The 19317-nt window shown below is 44.5% G+C and overlaps 1 protein-coding gene across 3 annotated transcripts in view; it reads right to left on the bottom strand.

Moving 5' to 3' along the window:
- SLIT3 (slit guidance ligand 3) overlaps positions 1-19317 on the bottom strand; it is a 718940-nt gene that overhangs the window by 195391 nt on the left and 504232 nt on the right. For all 3 annotated transcript variants that reach the window (XM_086362269.1, XM_086362271.1, XM_086362270.1), the window contains exon 6: positions 3218-3289. In XM_086362269.1, the coding sequence (XP_086218395.1) occupies positions 3218-3289 (72 nt within the window). The remainder of the gene's footprint in view (positions 1-3217; positions 3290-19317) is intronic.

Below are 19317 nucleotides of genomic sequence, written 5' to 3'. Positions count from 1 at the left end.
CAGAAAGGATGGAATAATAGGGTGATCCTGTGTGAAATATTTTCAATACTAGTTTTTGTCCCTAAACTTGAGTTAATTTTAAGAGAGATTTCTTTGAGGTAATGGGGACTCTTTCCTTATTTTATACTTTATTCTGCCTCACGTTGGAGAGAAAACATACACGAAATACTATATCTCGTCTTCTTTTATTTCCCCATACCACATGGCATGTGGAAACTTCTTTTCCCAACCAGGGATTGAACCCATGGCCCATGCAGTGGAAGTGCAGAGTCTTAACCACTAGACTGCCAGGGAAGTCGCTATATTTTGTCTTCTTGATTTGCAGGCTTTAAAAGCTTTAGATACTTAGAGATGGCCTTTGTGGGGAGGGTGTGTTTTGCATTTCCCTCCCCGTCCCCCGATGTCTCGGTCTCTCTCTGAAGGATTTATTAAGTTAATATATGATGCCCTCACTTAGCTCCTATTTATTATTAATACTTTATTGTCAAGTTTCTTTATAGTGCCTAAGTTGTGATTACAGAGAAATATTATAAAATGTCAATGTGAAGATGAGATTTGGAAGGTCTGGGGGTGGGGCAGGGAGGGTCTTTAAATGGAGATGTCAGCTCCAGCCAATTTCAGTATGCTCACCATGAAGATGGATGGTTCCAAAGCTATGTGCCTCTGCTGGAAATTAAAAACCCATGGAATACCTGATTATGATTAATTTTAAGTACTTAGCCATGTGAAGCCAAATGACAGTCTCTTTAAAACAAAGCTATTGATCTAGCTTTGTTTAGAATTGAGAAGATAAACTAATCAGATCCTTTGAGCTCTTTACAATGATGGGGAGAGAGAACTTTTTTTTTTCATAGTGAGTTTTTAAGCTTCAAGTTGTGGTGTATCTGGATAAAAAATACATATACATCATGAATATTATATATATATGCACACACACATATATATATATATACATATATATATATAAAATCAGAGTAGACAGGACAGTTCAATTCTGTCCTGGACAGGGGTTTGATGGAGATGAGGGCATGGTGGGAAGAAAGTTAGGGAAGTGGAGGGGACCCCAGGTGACTCAGATGGTAAAGGATCTACCCGCAATTCAGGAGACCTGGGTTTGACCCCTGGGTTGGGAAGATCTCCTGGAGAAGGGAACGGCTACCCACTCCAGTATTCTTGCCTGGAGAATTCCATGGACAGAGGAGCCTGATGGGCTACGGTCCGTGGGGTCGCAAAGAGTCAGACACGACTGAGTGACTACTAGAAATCCTATGTAGTATAGAGGGCATCTCTTAAAGTTTAGGAAACAGAGAGGTAGAATAACTTGGCCAAAGGGACACCACACCCAGGACTCCACACCCAGGGGTGTCTGATTAAAGCTTCTCACTCCCCCCAGACAGCATTCCTGGTGAGGCAAGACGACACCCCGCCAAGCCAAGAGCACTGACATGTGGACTGTCAGGTCATCACAGCTGTTTTGTGGCAGCTAGCCACTTCCATTTCTTGGTCCCTTCCCAGGGAATTTTCTCCTCCTTCTCAAGAAGAAGGTGATATGCTCCCAGCAGCCCTTTCTACAGAAGCTTTTTTTTGCAGTCAGGGAAAATCGCGCCTACCCTTCTCAGCTCCAGCCTCTTGATAAGAGGAGTCCTGGGTTACTAAATTTGGGCTGGCATCCTTTCCCAAGCAGACACGCATTTGGTGCTGGTTCCGGGGTCAGAGTTTGGGTGAGGAGAGACCATCCATCTTAGGAATGACAACCTGACCGACCTCCTGGCTGTGGGTCCTGCCTTTTCTGTACGAGGGATTCTCGGCTTTCATCCGATCTCCAGCAGCTTGCAGCATCAGCACCCCCTTGATTTCCCGTGATTCCTCTTGGAATCACCTTCCTTTCACACAGTGTGGAGAGGGTGTCTCCAACCCACTGTTGCTGCCTGTGGGGCCAGGTGAAAAGGAAGGTGGGCCTCCCCTTGTGGACAAAGGGACATTTTAATGTACTCATTCATTCATTTGTTTGACATTTATTCATTCTTCTGGAAGTCAGAGATATGTAACCTGGTGACCATGTGATTTTTTTTTTTTTTTTAAATTTTCAGGGGAGTGTACCTTGCCCTTATCATTCTGGCTAGAACTGTACCATCAAAATTATTTTTAGAAGCAAGCAATTACAGAAATTGGAAAGGGGAAGTCCCTCCACGATACGGCAACCACCCCCTTCATTTTCCAAGTGAGAGAACGGAGGCTGCAAACACAGACGGCACTTGCCCAAGGTCACACGGCTAATTGAGGGGCCGCGCTGGGGCTGAATCACACGTCTCCCAGCGCAAGTTCTGCTAGGCTTGGTCACCTTCCTCTTCAGGTTTCCCCAAGTCAGAGACAGCTGGAGGTGTAGTTTGGGGCGGGGGAGAACAATCAGAAGGTTTTCTTACACAATCCAATTTTAGTCTGAATGACCCGGGGATGACTCCTAGCTGACTCTCCCCCTGGAAATCAGGTTTCCTTAGCTAGACCCATTTGAAAATCCAGAACACATGAAGACAGCTACACGTTTTTCCTAGACAGGGTATACAAGGTGGTCTTCCGGGGAGGGGTTCATCTCCTCTCATCTTCTCCTTCACCTCCCAGCCCCTGTCACTTTAAGGTTACTGCTTAAAGTTTGGATTTAAACCTGAGATGGGATCACAGGAGCCACGGCCATGACTGGACTTTACTAGCTGTCTGGCACTCCGCCTGGTTCTCTGCCAAGGTCCCTTTCTGATTCTGGGTGATTCCAGCCTCGACCCCGCAGCGCTAGCTCTCCCTCATCTCCCAGACCTGTAACCTGCTCTCTAAGCCCACACTCAGATGCTCCCTGAATGCTCCGGCAGGCACTGGGGGTCTACTCTAGCCCATCTGTTTCATCCAGCAACAAATATCGTGGGAGCATCGGGGGAGAAAGGACTCAATCGAGACTTAATTAACAGGAACCCCAGTTTGTGGGAGGTGAGAAATCACACTTTGCTGCCCGCAAACACTTTGACCAAGGTGAGCTGGAGGGATCTCCCAGTTCCCAATTTTAATAGCACTGCAGCAAAAGACACAGAAACGCATCCACACGGACCCCTGGGCACACACACTCCCCCTGTCTCTTCCTCACCCGGACGGACACTCACACACATACACACACACACACACACACACACACACGCACGCACACCAGGCAGCAATCGCAGAATCAACTCACAGGATCTCCAAGTCACGCAGCGCTCGGAAGGCTCCATCTTCAATGCAGCTGATGTGGTTGTTGTCCAGTTGCCTGTGGAAAAGCAAGGGGAGAGCATGAAGGGCTGAGCGGGGGCCGTGCGTGAGCCGGCCGGGCGTCCCCGGTCCCCGAGCACCGGCCCCTCCACCCTCGCGGCTCTGCTCGCCCGCCAGGAGCTCGTGCAGAGCCAGCCTGTCTGCCACGCTGCTGTCTCTCCTCTCTGACTGTCTGAGGGAACTACACAGACGAGCGCACCAAAGGCTGTCAGGTCTCAGTAAATATTAATTGCGCATTTTTTTTTTAGGCAGAAGGGAGTAATTTCATTACATTAGGGCATCCAATCCATTACGAGCTCTTACCGTCATGTCACTGAAACAATTTCATTAAGCTAAAGGCCTGTAAATCATTGGAGGTCACTGCTCTGCCCTCGGTGACCTCCCAGAATGCTTTCTTCCCCCTCGCTCCCTCTCCCTGTCTCCCTTTTACTGGAAGTTGCAGTCTTCCGCTCTGACACAGTGCTAAATCTTTAGGCTTTATCTGCCCAAGAGCAGTGAGGGTGCATGGGGAATATACCAATTCCAAATTAGACTCAACTAATCTAATTTTATAGTCTTTTTATTATTCTAAGCACCAAATGTCTGTGGTGGTTTGATGCCTCTGTGCTTTGTTATGGGGCCCATCTGGTAGGTCATTCTATTGAAGCAGCCTCTGACTAAATACAGATTCCCTCAAACTGCATCAAGCATCATCGACATTAAAGAAACTCATTGATGGAAGCGTTCCTGATGGGGGGAAAAAAGGACTATCGTTATCACTTTAAAGATGTACCACTTAAATTTAAATTGGGGAGAATTAAATGCACCTATTTGGGGACTTTTTTTCTTATTTCCCTTTCCATCTTTTGAGCCTGAAAGCCCTGTCTTTTAAAAAGACGCCTTGACTAATATACATTCCAGTTGGGGACTAAGGTTATTCTAGTTGAGCGATAACAAATAGATACCGCTATCTCAAATCAAAATATGCCTGATGTGTAAGTCAGGAGATTGATCATGACCACACTTCAACTTAAATATCATCTATTATATATATTAAAAAACTCATTTAATTAAAAACTATTTTATACAGAAAATAGTGATTATCACCATACTGTCTTAAATTTTGTGTGTGGAACACACCACGGTCTTTGGAGGAGGAGGAGCAGTAGAAAGAAGTCTAGCTTTGGTGACAAATTCTTGTCTAGACTCCTATTTCTTTCTTTTGTCTCAGACAGAATCAGTCCTCTCAGGTGGAGGGTTCTCTGGCTGCTGGAATTTACACCTGAAACTTGAGCTTGTCTTGCGCCAAGACAACTCTCTGCAGAAGATATGTCAGAGCTGCGTTTGGTAGCCCTCTTGGAGTTTTTATATTCTGCTGAAGGAAGGTGGAATTACAATTATAATCCTGTTATCATTGGAAAAAAATATATAGATGTAGGATTGCATAAATGCACATGAATGAAATATGTACAATCAAAGTGATGGAGTGCATCAGAGCAGATGGGCTCTGCTGCGGTCCCATGGGGAATTGAGTCATCTCAAAAGACGCTCAGGATACAACACACTAAGCATTTAGAATGAAAGAAGCAGCAAGAAATGGGGGTCTCAAGAAGCAGAACCACTCCGTAAGTTGATGAATTCCACATCTAGCCTTCAAAGTCCTTGCTGATGCCAACTCATGCGTTATCTCTGAGTAGTTCCTGCTACCCCAGGTTCTTCCCGAGCCTTTCTTAACCAGAGTTTAGAGAGTGGCCTTTTTGTAGATTTCCCGTAAGTGTTGGAGCCACTGATTCCCCGCAGAAGTTCTATTAAGGCAGTCTAGTACTACTGTCCAACTTCTAGATTTATCATCTGTTTAAAAGGGTCGATGAATCAACAATTTCTGCCCTGCTACAAGGCCACCAAACCTTACCAAGCAGAAATGCAGTGGAGTTGGCATTTGGCTCCCAGAAATTGTTCAATGAACGTGCTGAATTCGGCAAAAACGGGACCATCCACCTAAGTAGAAAAGTCTCTAAATCATCACATTGGGAAGTCTGGGGTAGTGCAGAGAGATGGCCATTTGTGGTGCACCTGCTTTTGTATAGGCATGTTAGAGAGGTCCTGGCTATTAGAATATTTGCTGGATTTTGGAAGCGTTTTCTATTCCTTTTCTTTACGAGAGTGCCAGAAACCAACCAGAATACTCTAAATGTACAGCATTTTACATGGAAAGAATGCAACGTTCCGGGGAGGAAAAAACTCATAGAAAGGAGAAAAAAAGAGAAGTGGTTGAATGAAATGAGAAAGGGTAGAAGGAAAGGATATGTGCAAAAGATTTTAAAAATCCACTACTCAGTCTCCCATCAGGGTTCTGCCGCTCAGGATACAGAGCAGTGGCGACCAAGAGTTGCTGAGAGGGTCCTGCTCATTTTAAGGCTAAAAGCAGAGATGTCTAGTACGCTATCAATTACATGCTGTTTAAATAGTTTTCAGTGGGTGGCACAAGTCAACACCTTGTTGTGTATTAGTAATGGGGAAAACTGAACTTCAATATAAGCATCTCTGTGGGTATATTTTATAGAGTGTGTTGGAAGCCATGAAATGTATCAAAATTTAAAATATTTATGCTGAAATGTGCTTTTCTAGAAGACATTTATTATAATCTAGACTGTCTCCTTTCATTCTAGTCACAGATAAACAGTATCCCCGCTTTGGTAGTAAAGAGTTCTTCCCAAGATGTATTGTTCATTTTGAAAGTCTACGGGGTAAATGCCTGAGAGGGTCTTGTCAGGCAAATGTAAACCCGAGTTATTCACTTCCCAACAATCACATCTGCATGGCACTGAGCCTCAGAGTGTTCATGATACGCTCGTTAATTATCTGCAATCAATTCTTATATTTCCTGCAAATAAGCTAGATCCGTAAAACAAAGTAAATACACACTCGGTCCCGACAAGGTGTCATTTTCTTTCTAAATTACATCTCAGACACATACAACTTAGTCCTGAAGCACAGAAGGGAGGTGAAATAAACGCAAATGTGGCATCTTTCTGTGGGTATTGGGAGAGAAGTGAAATTAGGCACACAGAGACCTTCCAGAGCTAAGGATAAAACGTCTGACTTAGCAGTTTGCCTCCAGGGGTGGACAGAGGCTGCCGACTTGTGTTCTAAGCTTTCTGGTCAAAGGTCCATATAGCGCCTTTGAAGACTCATTCAAAGGTCCTCTAAGGACAAATCAGAAAGCCAAGCACCCCCTCCACACTCTGTTTACTCAAGAATCAGGTGCAAAAGGAACTCCGGGAATGGGAGCACTGAGAACCTGGCCGTCTGAAAGCACCTGGCGGCTCTCTTTCTAGTCTGCCTCGGCAGTGAGAGGTGTGTCTGGCCCTGCTACGGACCCTGACTGCCTGCCGCACAAAATAACCGACCCCAGTGCCCAGCCTAGTGCCAGGGGCTTCACAGCTGTCGCCTATGGTTGTAGGATGAGTCCTTCCAGCGCCACTGTGGCAGGGCTGAGCTCAAAAATATGTGGACGGAAGCTCTAAGCCATAAGCCGCGTGGTTCTGGCTGCGGCCCTGTGGCCCCATCACTAATGACAATGGAGCGGTCCTTCAGGAGCACAGGGTGAGAGGCGGCCTTTCTGCCTCACACATCTCCACTAGCGAGCGTCTGGGGAGTCTGCTTGGAGTGAAGGGAGATTTCCACAGGCGCAGAGTGAGGCTGAGGGGCAGAAAGGCAGTGGGTGGAGGCGGCTCTCACTGTCCTCTGCTTTATACAGAATACTTAATGTGATTTACACTCCCCCACCTGTGAATCAGGCAAGAAGCCCCCAAACATTCATGATATTAAATTAACTGCTCTAATTTCCCTGGGCAGCTCCGATTTCAGCAAATAATGTGAGTTGCTAACATGATACCAAAGTCTGTTTAGAAAGGAATCCTCAGACAAGAACTAAAGGCAGATACCCCAAGAGGAGCTTTTTGACTACTGTATTTTTATACTCTGAGAATATAAACAAGTCAGAAAGGAAAGTCAGCATGAGTGAGGACTTAATCTCCACAAACAGCAGACAGGGAGAGTGGGCTTTTCACTCTTTCCATTTGTAAGCATAGTATTATCACAATTCATCTCTTTCGATTGCAATTTCAAATTTCATAATTGAAGCAGGATGGAAAATATTTTTGTGGCTCAAAAATGAAAAGAAGCATATCTAAATCCTTTTAAAAGGGTTTTAAAAAAACTGATTACAATTTTGAACCATCTACCGATCTCTCAACCACCACCATCACACAACAAGAAATGAAAGAAAATTTCATGATTTCAATGATACATTTGAGACTCTGTGAGGAATACCTTGAAAGTAGAAATCTCCAGAAACAGGTTTTTGGAGAGCTGGAAGAAAAGAATTCCCAACTAGTTATCTAGATGCAGTGTCTACACTCTATACTCCAGAGTACACCTACCCAGATGTTCACCTCTCATCCAGATGTTCTGGGGACCCAGCATCTCAGCCCGGGGACGGTTAAACTTAGCCTCAGGGCACTGCCAGTCTGGGCCTCAAATCCAGCTGCAGTGCCTTGCTCTAGGACTGCAGCTAGAGTTGCTGCAGTCCTTCTGATGCTAAATGGGCAAAGTAGCTGAAGTTTAGCACCCTCTGCAGTTAAACAGTTTGGTAATTTCCAAGCAAAACTATCTACATGAAATGTGTGAAATAAAGAAATGGAAGGACTTCTGCACGAAATTTGCAAGGGAAGCCTAATAAGAAATTCAAAGCAAGTCTGTGGTCTCGGAATCCAGCTAATGAACTTATAGTTAAAGATCCTGTTAGAGCAACTGAGTATTATTAGATGTTCACACTGTATTAGGGACTGGGATAGAGAATGAAGTGTGAGATACCCTTTGAAAGTATCTGGAAGGTTACCTGCGGTGCTTACATTTCAACTATCTTAAAATGTATAAGAGAATTCTAAAAACTATAGATGTGCTCCAATATATACATATTCAAAGTGTATTTCTACACCAAGGAGAAATAGAATTTTGCAACTATGAAAAGAAAATAAAAGAAAAACCCTGGGGAAACCCCTGTTTTCTTAAAACAATCCAGAAGACAAAACACAAAGTAGCTTTGACTGGCTCTTCTTTTTCTCGCCAGCATTCAATTGTCCTTTAAGAAGAAAACAAGAAATCTAGTGGCATTTCTGAAGGTTGTTTTATATGACAGTTTAACATTCTAAAAAAATCATTATTGAAAAACATAGAAGTATTTGTCTTCTGCTGGTAGGGTCTTCAAAAGAAAAAAAATAAAGCTCAAGGTTATTTTAACTGGCAAAAGGAAAAAAATTGCGTTCAAAAGAAATGCAGACACTTCATATAATTGAACACTGGTCACACTCTGTAGGCAAATCGAACACTTGATCCAAGCCACAGTCTGCTAATGAATTGTCACTGTCTCTCATCATTAAGGAGCTACTGTAATTCTGCATTAAAACAACATCTCAAATGAGCAAAAGGAGGTTTATCTATTATTTTGCACATTTTGTACACTTGTCCACCAGACCCAAGAATACATGCATATAGATTTGTTTACTGATCTATGAATTATTTATGTATCCACAGAGATTCCTATATATAGAACTGACAACTTTATGCCTATTTCTCCTACATAATAATTACATGCACTGTCTCCCTATTGTATACATATAAATGCAAAAGTATATTATAAAACAGGTAAAGTAAGTGGTATTGACTTCTGAAATTCAATGTGCCTGCATCCGTCATACTTACAGAGTAATTTAGATAATTAGGTGATTGTCAGCATTCCCAAACCTCAATCAACCAAACCCACTTTGCAAAGGACACAGTCTTAGGTTAATTAAGCTCTCTGATCAGAACATTCTGCCTAGAATGTAGTTAAAAACTGAAGCATGAATCTGTTTTGCCAAGTAGCGTTATGCATACTTTGCCACATGGCTAGCGTAATACCTTTTATTTAGTATATATCATATTGCTGTTTGACATATGCAACTTCTCAGCAGGAAAATAACTGCATCCACTCCAGTAGATGCTCCCGAACTCAAGCTCTGCAATAATGCCAACCCAGATGATGGATTAGCACCAAAGCAGCATGCCAGACCTTGGAGAATAAAGGCGTGTTTTACACATCGCTGGGAAATATCAATAACTCCACTTCTGTGTTTACACAGTTTCCGGTTTGTTGGGGATTTGGCAAATGAACTTGTGCAGAAAAATGCAGGGGTGGGGGTGGTTAGAAATCCCTGCAAATTAATTTAGCAGGAAGGATGGTTGTCAGGAAGACGCTGAGCTCTCGTTTATTTTGGACAAGTTTCAGAAACAGATTTCTGGCTTTTCTAGATAAATAAAACAATAACAAAAACCACGCAGATAAAGGGCAAATCAAACGAACACACCCCCTATTCATAATGAGAGAACTTCTTTTCTTTCTAAGCAACTTTTAGACCAAGGGACAGAGGAAGTTTGGCTATTGTTGTAAAATGAGCTCTCTTGTTTTGAGGCCTGCTTCACATCCAGCCTTTCTTCTGTCAACCTGATGTGAAGACTAAAGCTCTTTAGAGCTAGGATGTGCAACTTAAACACGTTTGCCCGGAACTTCCCTGTTTAAGTATGGAGACTTCTGAGACTGCTCTAGGAAACTCTTCTGTCCCAGGCGCTGTATTAAACCTCTGGTGCTGACTCTGTTGGAAACATTTATTCTCAGCACCAGTTTACTTAAATCCTATAATGTCTGTTGTTTCACAAACTCAGCTTTCAGTTACATCAACTCTAAAAGGCTCCTTACTGCAGCTACTGTAAAACGGGCTGCTCCTTTAAACACTCCTGCAACTAGGCTAATGGGAGCCCTCAAAGTGGCTGATACATTCTAATGTGATTCTTAACTTTGCTCATCAGGAATTATTGATAAAATTTCTTTGTAAGAAGCATCCTTGCTGATGTCATGAATACTCAGAGGCCAAACAAATAAAAGGCTATCTCCATAGTGATGGGGGCAGGTTTGTGGTTTCCTTAGTTACACTCTTGAGTGATAACCATCTGGGGTTCCTCCCTGGCAGAGGGGAAAGGGAGTTAGAACCTGGAAAGATGAAATGTGCTTTTGTTAACAGGCCTGAGAGTTATCTCCCACATCTCTGTGTTTGACTTTTTTTTAAATCAACCAGTACAAACTGTAGTGAGTTTTAAAATTTTTTTCATCCTTGTGGGGTTTTGGAAATTTTCCCTTTGGACTCTGGAGAGAAACTATTTCAGCCGTGAGAATATGACCCGTATGCGCAGCCAGAGCAGAGAATTTCTTCTAAGCCCGAAGCGGCTGCGGGCTTCAGAGCCCAGACAGGATGCTGGTTTTCATTCAAATACAGGAGTCCTAAGCAACACTCCTCTGGGCTGAAGTTGAGGATCTCTTGGCCCCCATCACAGGAGGGCAGGGGTGGCTTCCTAAGACTTCAAAAAGATCTCGGTTTCCCTTTAAAAAAATCACATGGATCTCTCATGTAGAAATTAAAAAAACTGTCTTGAATTCATTCACCTTTCCAACCCATATTAACTACTAACTTCTGGGAACTCTCAGTATTTGCTATGTGTCTTTTTCATAAAATGGAAGACTAGGGCTCTTGAAAATCTCTGGCATGTGAATAAGGAGGGTCACATCAGCCCCCGGGGACCTTGAGTCTCAAGGTTTTGGGTTTGCTTGGGGCTTGCTACTCCTTTCTTCTGTCCTGTTTCTCCCTCTTGGAATGGGACCCTCTGTCCTCTACCTGTCCCACCATTGTGTTTTGGAAGCAGATATATACGTGATTTCACAGGTTCACAGCTTTTGCCTCAGAATGACCCAATAGCTCGAGTCCCACCCATATCTGATTTAGGTGATATTTAGAGGAGACTTTAGACCCCAGTTCGATTCCTGGGTTGGGAAGATCCACTAGAGAAGGGATAGGCTCCCCACTCCAGTATTCTTGGGCTCCCCTGGTGGCTCAGCTGTTAAAGAATCCACCTGCAATGAGGGAAACCTGGGTTGGATCCCTGGGTTGGGAAGATCCCCTGGAGAAGGGCAAGGCCACCCACTCCAGTATTCTGGCCTGGAGAATTCCATGGACTGTATCATTCATGGGGTCACAAAGAGTTGGACACAATTGAATGACTTTCACTGGACTTCAGACTTTTAAGTTGAGGCTGGACTGAGTGTGGATCTACTGGGATGGAATGAATGTATTTAGCATGTGAGAAGGATGTGAATTTGGGGGGATCAGGGGCAGAATACTATAGACTGAATGTGTCCTTCCACCAAATTCATATATTGAGGCTTATCCCCCAAAGAGACTAGGAGGAGGGACCTTTGAGAGGTGATTAGGACATGAAGGCAGAACTCTCATGGATGGGATAAACGTCTTTATAAAAGAAGCCCTAGAAACCTTCCTTGCCTTGCATTGTGTGACCGTATACCAAATAGACAGCTATTTAGGAAGAAGGACCCCAGCACACACAGAATCTGCTGGCACCTTGATCTGGGACTTACCAGCCTGCAGAACCGTGAGAAACACACATCTACTATTTATAAGCCACCCAGTTTATGACATTTTTGTTACAGGAGCCTGAACAGACTATGCACCGTCCATGCACCCAAGTCTCAACTTCCTCTTCTGTGAAATGGAGATAACATTTAACCTGAAAGGAAATTTCCAGTATGAAAATGATGAAATGTATGCACTCTGAAAATGTGGCCTTGCTTAATTTTCTTTGCTTTGAAATAAATAATATTAAATATAAGAATTTGACTCACATAATCTCTAAAGGCTCTTTCAGCTCGGAAGATGTGCAGCCTGAGGTCAATTTCTTATGAGATTTTTAAAGAAAAAGTTCCTGCTCATCTTACTCAGATCCTGCTGTGATTTGAGCTTATCTCTTTATCCCTTCTTCCATCCCAGACCAAAGAATCTATTATTGAGATATTCAATATATTCTTTCTGGACTGAGGGCAGCAGTTCAGACTCACATGCTCTTTGTACTTCTCCAGCTGATATGAGATTGAAATACAAGAAGCCATCAAAACCCTGCATGGAAGACAACACAAAATTTTCTCTCACCAGGACAATGATATCCATATGTACAGCTCCCATAGGCATGAACCACTAAGGAGGGTAATTACAAAATTTAACCTAATTTTTGTGTGGCCATTTGCAGTTAATAAACAATCAGCTAATGTCTGGAGCACCTAAACTAGTGAAATCCATACCATCATCTATGGGGTATCATTTCTTCATCTTAATATTCCTTCATCTGTACACAAATGTTGAACAACTCCCTGTGGCCTATGCTGTAAACTGTTACAACAACAATCCAACCACAATAATTGTTGCACAGAGTACATATTCACATTTATTAGGCATTAAGTATTGGGCTGAGCATCTTCAATATGTTCATTAAGTTGGGTCTTACAACATTAGTACTCCAATTTTACAGAAAAGGCAACTAAGGATGAGTTCCAGCTCTCAGCTTGGCTTTGAATCCAGATCAGTCCATTGCCCACAGTGACTGCAGGCGATGCTGCTTTTTTTGTACACGGCCCAAACTTCTTAGCATGGCACTGCCCACCTCACCTCTGCACCAGAGAAGAGTACCACACACTCACTCATGCTAGTCCTTTTCCTCTCCTCTGGGAAATCCCTTCCCCTCCATCAAGGCCCCCCTCAAAGCTCACATCCTCTATGAAACTTTCCTGTGCAAACTCAGCCAAAATGAACCACCCTCTCCAAAACCTCCATTAAATTGCTTATTTCACATCAGTAGAACTAGCTGCAAACACAGAAGGAAATCAAGGTTCAGAGAGGTTATGTAGCATTTTCAAGGCCACTCAGTGAATGCATTGAAGAATCAGGTTCATACCTGTCTCCCTGCCTGGGAGCCTGAGGTTTCATCCTACTGGTATGCTGCCTCTCTCTGACTTTTGGTGTGGAGGGACAGGGAGCCTGTTATGACTTAACTCACTCATCTTTGCATAGAAAGAGGCTGGTGAGAAATGTCAAGGTTGGTCTCAGCATGTCACTGGGTCCCAGTTGCTTTCACTGGCTTGCAAGCATTCTGACCCAGAAGATGGGAGGTGAGGGCAGTACAGTCCCCTCACCTCCCCTGTGTGTGTCTGAATTAGATTACCTGGGAGTCCCAGGCCAATCGACTTTTTAGCAGCATTGGGGAAAGCAGGCTGATTTTAGCTCCAGTTTCTGGGAATAATGAGGAGGGACCTCCACCCTAAGGAGATTGCCACCATTCCAGGTCACCTACTGAGATGGATGGGCAGCCTCCTGACAAGGCTGGCAGTTTAGAGCTTCTCGAGCAGGGGCAAGGCACATCCAGAGAAATGGCTCTTCTTGCTCCAGGCAAGTGGCCAATTACACAGATTTTAATCAGTCTTTCCAGGGCCTGACCTTCCCCAGTGTGACGCAGGTCTGTCTTCTAAAGGTATACATGCCACAGGTCCTGAAAGAACTAGGTAGCCCTCAGCAGGTCGTGTACTTGGATGTACGGGGTCAGTGGCCATTAGCGAGGCATCACTCAAAGATATCTTTGTGGCAGCAGAAGCCAATTAAAATGTGTCTTGTAAGCTCAGTGTAAGGGGATATCAAGGTCTGTGTAATTAACTGTTGAAAAAAGGGGCATCAAAACTCAGCAACATGGGCAATGCTGATAACTACGTTCAATTCAGCAAATGCACAGAACTGAAATACTCTAGGAAAAGGCCAGCTTCTTTTTCTAAACTAGGACTTGTAATGAATAATGGATGCCTGGATTCACTGGCAACAGGACAGCAGGGGCAGGATCTGTCTTGCTCACAACTGCACCTTCTTCACAGCACCTGGCACATAGGAAGTACCTGGTGCAAAACCCTAGGGGGTCACAATGAGGTACTGCTTTACCCCCACTAGGATAACTAGACTCCAAAAAGATGGAAAGCAAGTGCTGGCAAGGATGTGGAGAAATGGGGACCCTCCTACATGGCTGGAGGGAATGTAAAATGGTACAGCCACTCTAAAAGACAGTTTGATGGTTTCTCAAAAGTTTGAACATAGAATTACCCAAAGATCCAGCAACTCTACTCTGAGGGATATACTTAAAAAAACAGAAAACAGTGTTCAAACAAAAATTTGTACACAAATGTGCATCAGTTCAGTTCAGTTCAGTCGCTCAGTCGTGTCCGACTCTTTGCGAGCCCATGAATTGCAGCACGCCAGGCCTCCCTGTCCATCACCAACTCCCGGAGTTCACTCAGACTCACGTCTATCGAGTCAGTGATGTCATCCAGCCATCTCATTCTCTGTCGTCCCCTTCTCCTCCTGCCCCCAATCCCTCCCAGCATCAGAGTCTTTTCCAATGAGTCAACTCTTTGCATGAGGTGGCCAAAGTACTGGAGTTTCAGCTTTAGCATCATTCCTTCCAAAGAAATCCCAGGGCTGGTCTCCTTCATGTTCATAGGACTATTTATAATAGCCCAAAGGCAGAAACAATTCAAACACAGCCAATGGATGAATGAAGAAACAAACTGTGGTACATCCATACAATGGAATATTATTCAGTCGTTAAAAAGGAATGAATCCTGATCATACTACAACATGATGAACCTTGAAAACAAAGGGTCAGACAAAAAAGGACCTGTGTTGTATGACTCCATTTATGTGAAATATCCAGAACCTATAATCTACAGAAACAGCAAACGGATTAACAGCTGCTGGAGACTGGGGGTGAGGGAGGGATGGGAGGGGCTGCTTAATGGGCACAGGGTGTCCTCTGGGGGGATAAGAACGCTGTAGGTCAAAATGATGGCTGTGCAACACTGTGGGCGTACTAAATGCCGCTGAACTGCATACTCTAAGATGGTGAAGTCTATGTTATATGAATTTCACATTTAAAAAAATTAAAACGAGGAGCTTTCTGAGGGCATCCCATTGCGAGAGCAATTCCCCTGTAACAACATCACAGGAAAAGGCAGGGAAACCTAGGACCAGGTCTTACATTGGGCACAATCAGGCAGGAAACCCAATTCGGCTTGATGTGGAAAAAACGTATCTTGGCATTTGTAGAGCAATGAGAAAGATGGAAAGAAACAAGGCGGGGGGCGGAGGGGGGCGGTGGTTGGGGAATTATTTGCAGCAAATTTTAAAACTCTCTCCTGGCTGGCTTTGGGCACACTACCAGTCACTCTACACTTAGGAAAAAATAAAATTGGTTTAAGCAAGAGAATGAGGATCCTAAACTTGATGGAAAGGGCCAAAATCACCTTCTCTATTCTCAAGGCAAATATAAAATGCTGGGGGATTAGCCACTATTTTGTATTTTCCACACCACTGCTCTCTCCTCTCCGTGGGTAGCCAGCATAGATAACTCGGTAGATTGTGTCTGCATTTCAGAAGCCGAGTTCCTCACTTTGTTTTCACCCTTCTCGGGACTGGTTCTCTGGGTTCCCTCTCTGAGAAGGCTGGAAAAGAGGCCTTGGGCTTTCCTTCGAGGCAGAGACAATAGCGCCTCTCACTAGAAACCCTTCCCTGGCTGGGCGTCTGGTCTGTGTGGGCTGTGGGAGCCCTCAGGCGAGGTTTGTGGGCAGAGTAAGGATGGAGGCCAGCTGACAAAGGTGAGTCATCTTCCTGCCTGCTGGGCTCCGAATTCCCACAGGACTCTGCGCAGCCACACTGCTCTCACTGAGCTGGATAAATCCAAAAAAATTTGGATTAGAAAGAAGAGGCCAGAAAAACAAAAGAGAGAAAGAGCCAGAAGCCAGAGGGGTCCTTGTGAGATGGTTCCCACCTGGGTACTTAGGTGAAAGCCAGGTTAACCAACAAGCATCCATGTCCGGATCCACTGTTTCTGACTTTCTGTTGTGGCTACTTTAGTTTAGCTGGCCATACCCAGCCTGATGGCTCAGCAGGTAAAGAGTCTGCCTGCAACGCAGGAGACACAGGAGATGCAGGTTCGATCCCTGGGTCAGAAGAGCCCCTGGAGTAGGAAATGGCAAGCCTCTCCAGTATTCTTGCCTGGAAATCCCATGGACAGAGGACCCTGGTGGTTTACAGTCCACGGGGTTGCAGAGTTGTACACAACTGAGTGACTAAACACACACACACACACACACACACACACGCACAGCCTCAAAGAAGTTTCTAATTCCTCTCCTGATTCCAGGAAAAAGAAATGAGGACATGCTCCCACTTCAGAACTAAGGATAAGAAACACCACACTGGGTGGGGTGGGGGGAGGCACACTGGTTCTCTTTTTCTCATTTGCCAGTAGTACAGTTTTATCTAAGACACTGTGGTTTAGTGGGGAAAATAAAAACAATTTGCTTGGGAAGCAGAAGACAAGGATCTCTGACCTTGCTGAGTCGTGGTCTAACTTCTGTAGGCTAAAATTTCCCTGTCAGTCAAAGACATAAAATAGATGATTTCTATGCGCGCCTCATGAGCAGACATTCAGGGCTGCAGAATATTATTCCAGCCTCTGGATCCTCACATGAGGACTTCCTTATTTTGTTGTTATACTATCCAAGGAGTGAGATTTGATTTTAATGCAGTATGTCGAGAATGCAAATATGAGTTTCTTCTTGTCTGGAACAGTTAAAGACAGGAAACTTTCAAAGCACTAGAGATCTGAACAGTAGGTTGGGGGAAAAATACAAAAATGAATGAAACGTGCTATCAACTTCTTCCAAACTGCTCATGGGACCCCACCAAGCTCAGACGCCCTCACCAGTGCCTATGGGGTAGAGATTTGTGGAGCACATTGCAGATAAGACAAGTCCAGCTCTCTCAGGCTTCTGGATGCTTCTGGGGTTAGCAATAAGGGGTTAGGCTCCTTTTGCTTCATCTCCTTGAAGTGTACCCTTTTAGAAACAGTATTTCTTCCCATTAGTCACAGAGGTGATTTTTGTTGTTGTTTTTAAAACTTTTTTTTTTTTAATGTAGACCATTTTTAAGGTCTTTATTCAATTTTGTTACAATATTATTTCTGTTTTATGTTTTGGTTTTTTGGCTGTGAGACAGGTGGGATGTTAGGTCCCCAACCAAGGGCTGAACCCACTGCACCCCCTGCATTGGAAGGTCAAATCTTAACTTCTGGATCACCAGGGAAGTCCCAGAAATGACTTTTGAAAAGCACTGAATAATTTTTCAGTGGCATCAGAAAATGAAGGCTAGTCACCCACATCTCACAGGGGGCCGACACAATGTAGAACACAGCCTCTGAATGCAGAAGGGAGAAAACCACCCTGGGGCGATACCCTCAAGTTGAGTAGATTTATGGAGAAGCTGCTGGGAGGAGCCAGGGCAGAGAAGGAGCCTTCTAGGGTTTTCCCACGATTTGTCAGTAAAGTACATTAACAATGGGAATGCTTACCCCCAGAAACAAACTTGGGATTGGCACTGCTCTTTCTGGCAAGTTCACTCTATTTTTATATCCTAGACTGAGCAACTTCACTTTCCCTTTTCATTTTCATGCATTGGAGAAGGAAATGGCAACCCACTCCAGTGTTCTTGCCTGGAGAATCCCAGGGACGGGGGAGCCTGGTGGACTGCTGTCTATGGGGTCGCACAGAGTCGGACACGACTGAAGCGACTTAGCAGCAGCTTGGGGCAATGGCAACCCACTCCAGGACTCTTGCCTGGAAAATCCCATGGACGGGGGAGCCTGGTGGGCTGCAGTCCATGGGGTCGCTAGGATTCGGACACGGCTGAGTGACTTCCCTTTCACTTTTTACTTTCATGCATTGGAGAAGGAAATGGCAACCCACTCCAGTATTCTTGCCTGGAGAATCCCAGGGACAGAGGAGCCTAGTGGGCTGCGTCTGTGGGGTCGCACAGAGTCGGACACGACTGAAGCGGCAGCTAAATGTTAGTTCCCTCACAGCCCTTGAAATTTCAAGCGCTATTTTTCCAGCCTCTCGCACTCTCCCTGCGGAGCATGCTCCTCTCCGTGCATGAAGTCCCCGGAAGCAGCCCGTCACGCATCGGGCGCCCAGAGCGCCGAGCTCCCGCATCTGCCGCTGTCCTCGGAGCCCGAGCCCGGCAGGCACAAACGCAGCAGCCTGCGTCTCCCTATGTCGCCTAAGTTCTTCCATTCTTTTTGTTTTCCCCTTAAGAAATTCGTTTTCAAAAAAAAAAAAAGAAATTCGTTTTCAAATTCACCATCCCAGGTTCCAACTTCCCATCCTGGGTTCTGAACATCCTGTCCCAGGCACCCACATCCTCAGCAGAGGACACAGCACATTTTCACCCCAGTACTCTGGTTCCTTTACCCCCGGCCAGACTGGATTCAGGGGTTCGAGATTCATTTGTGAACTGTAGAACGGGGGTGACCCCTGCCACAAACGAGTCTCCTCTAGACAGAGGGCAAATGAAACTGGAGATGGGCTGAGCCCAGCGGTCCTGGCACAATGAAGGGTGCCATCTCTCAGGACTCGAAAACAGAAACGTCGGAACCCATCTGATCAGAGGAAAGGGTTGGGTAGGGTTACTCAGAGCTAACATTTCCTTTGTCTGTGATGGATAGCCACTTTAGAACTATTTCCTTCCTGAGTTTTCCTTTGGTCAGTGTCGCGGGGGAAACGGGGGGTGGAGGAATGGGGTCTATTTCGGTCACAATGTTCTATGGACCTCTCCAAGAAGAGTGCAGGGCTAGAATTGTGTCTGTACAAAAGGTTTGCATTAACTGTAATGAAGCAAATGACAAAATCAATAAAGCGGGAATTGTGCGGCTGTCATAAAGATGATGTAAATCCAGGGTTCACGATGGTTATGAAGCTATTTAGAATTGTAATTAAAACCAGCACCATTTTTTTTCAAGATAAAAGCCCCTTTGACAACCATAAATGCAAGCTACAGGAAATTTTCAACAAATATATTCAAAATTAATGTATGGCACAAAGATGGCATAAATTAACGGTGGATAATCCATAAGCCCAGGCTTCGGAATGTAAGAGCACTGAGTAAAGAGATTTCGATTTTGCATTTGGTTTTCAAGCGATGTGGTTTTCAATTTTAATCAAGTTAAAGCTTG

This window comes from Bos grunniens, chromosome 20, assembly GCF_055505025.1.
Source record: "Bos grunniens cultivar Pamir isolate PY7600 chromosome 20, Bosgru_T2T1.0, whole genome shotgun sequence".
Taxonomy (NCBI): domain Eukaryota; kingdom Metazoa; phylum Chordata; class Mammalia; order Artiodactyla; family Bovidae; genus Bos; species Bos grunniens.
This window is presented reverse-complemented; position numbering and strand designations above follow the sequence as displayed.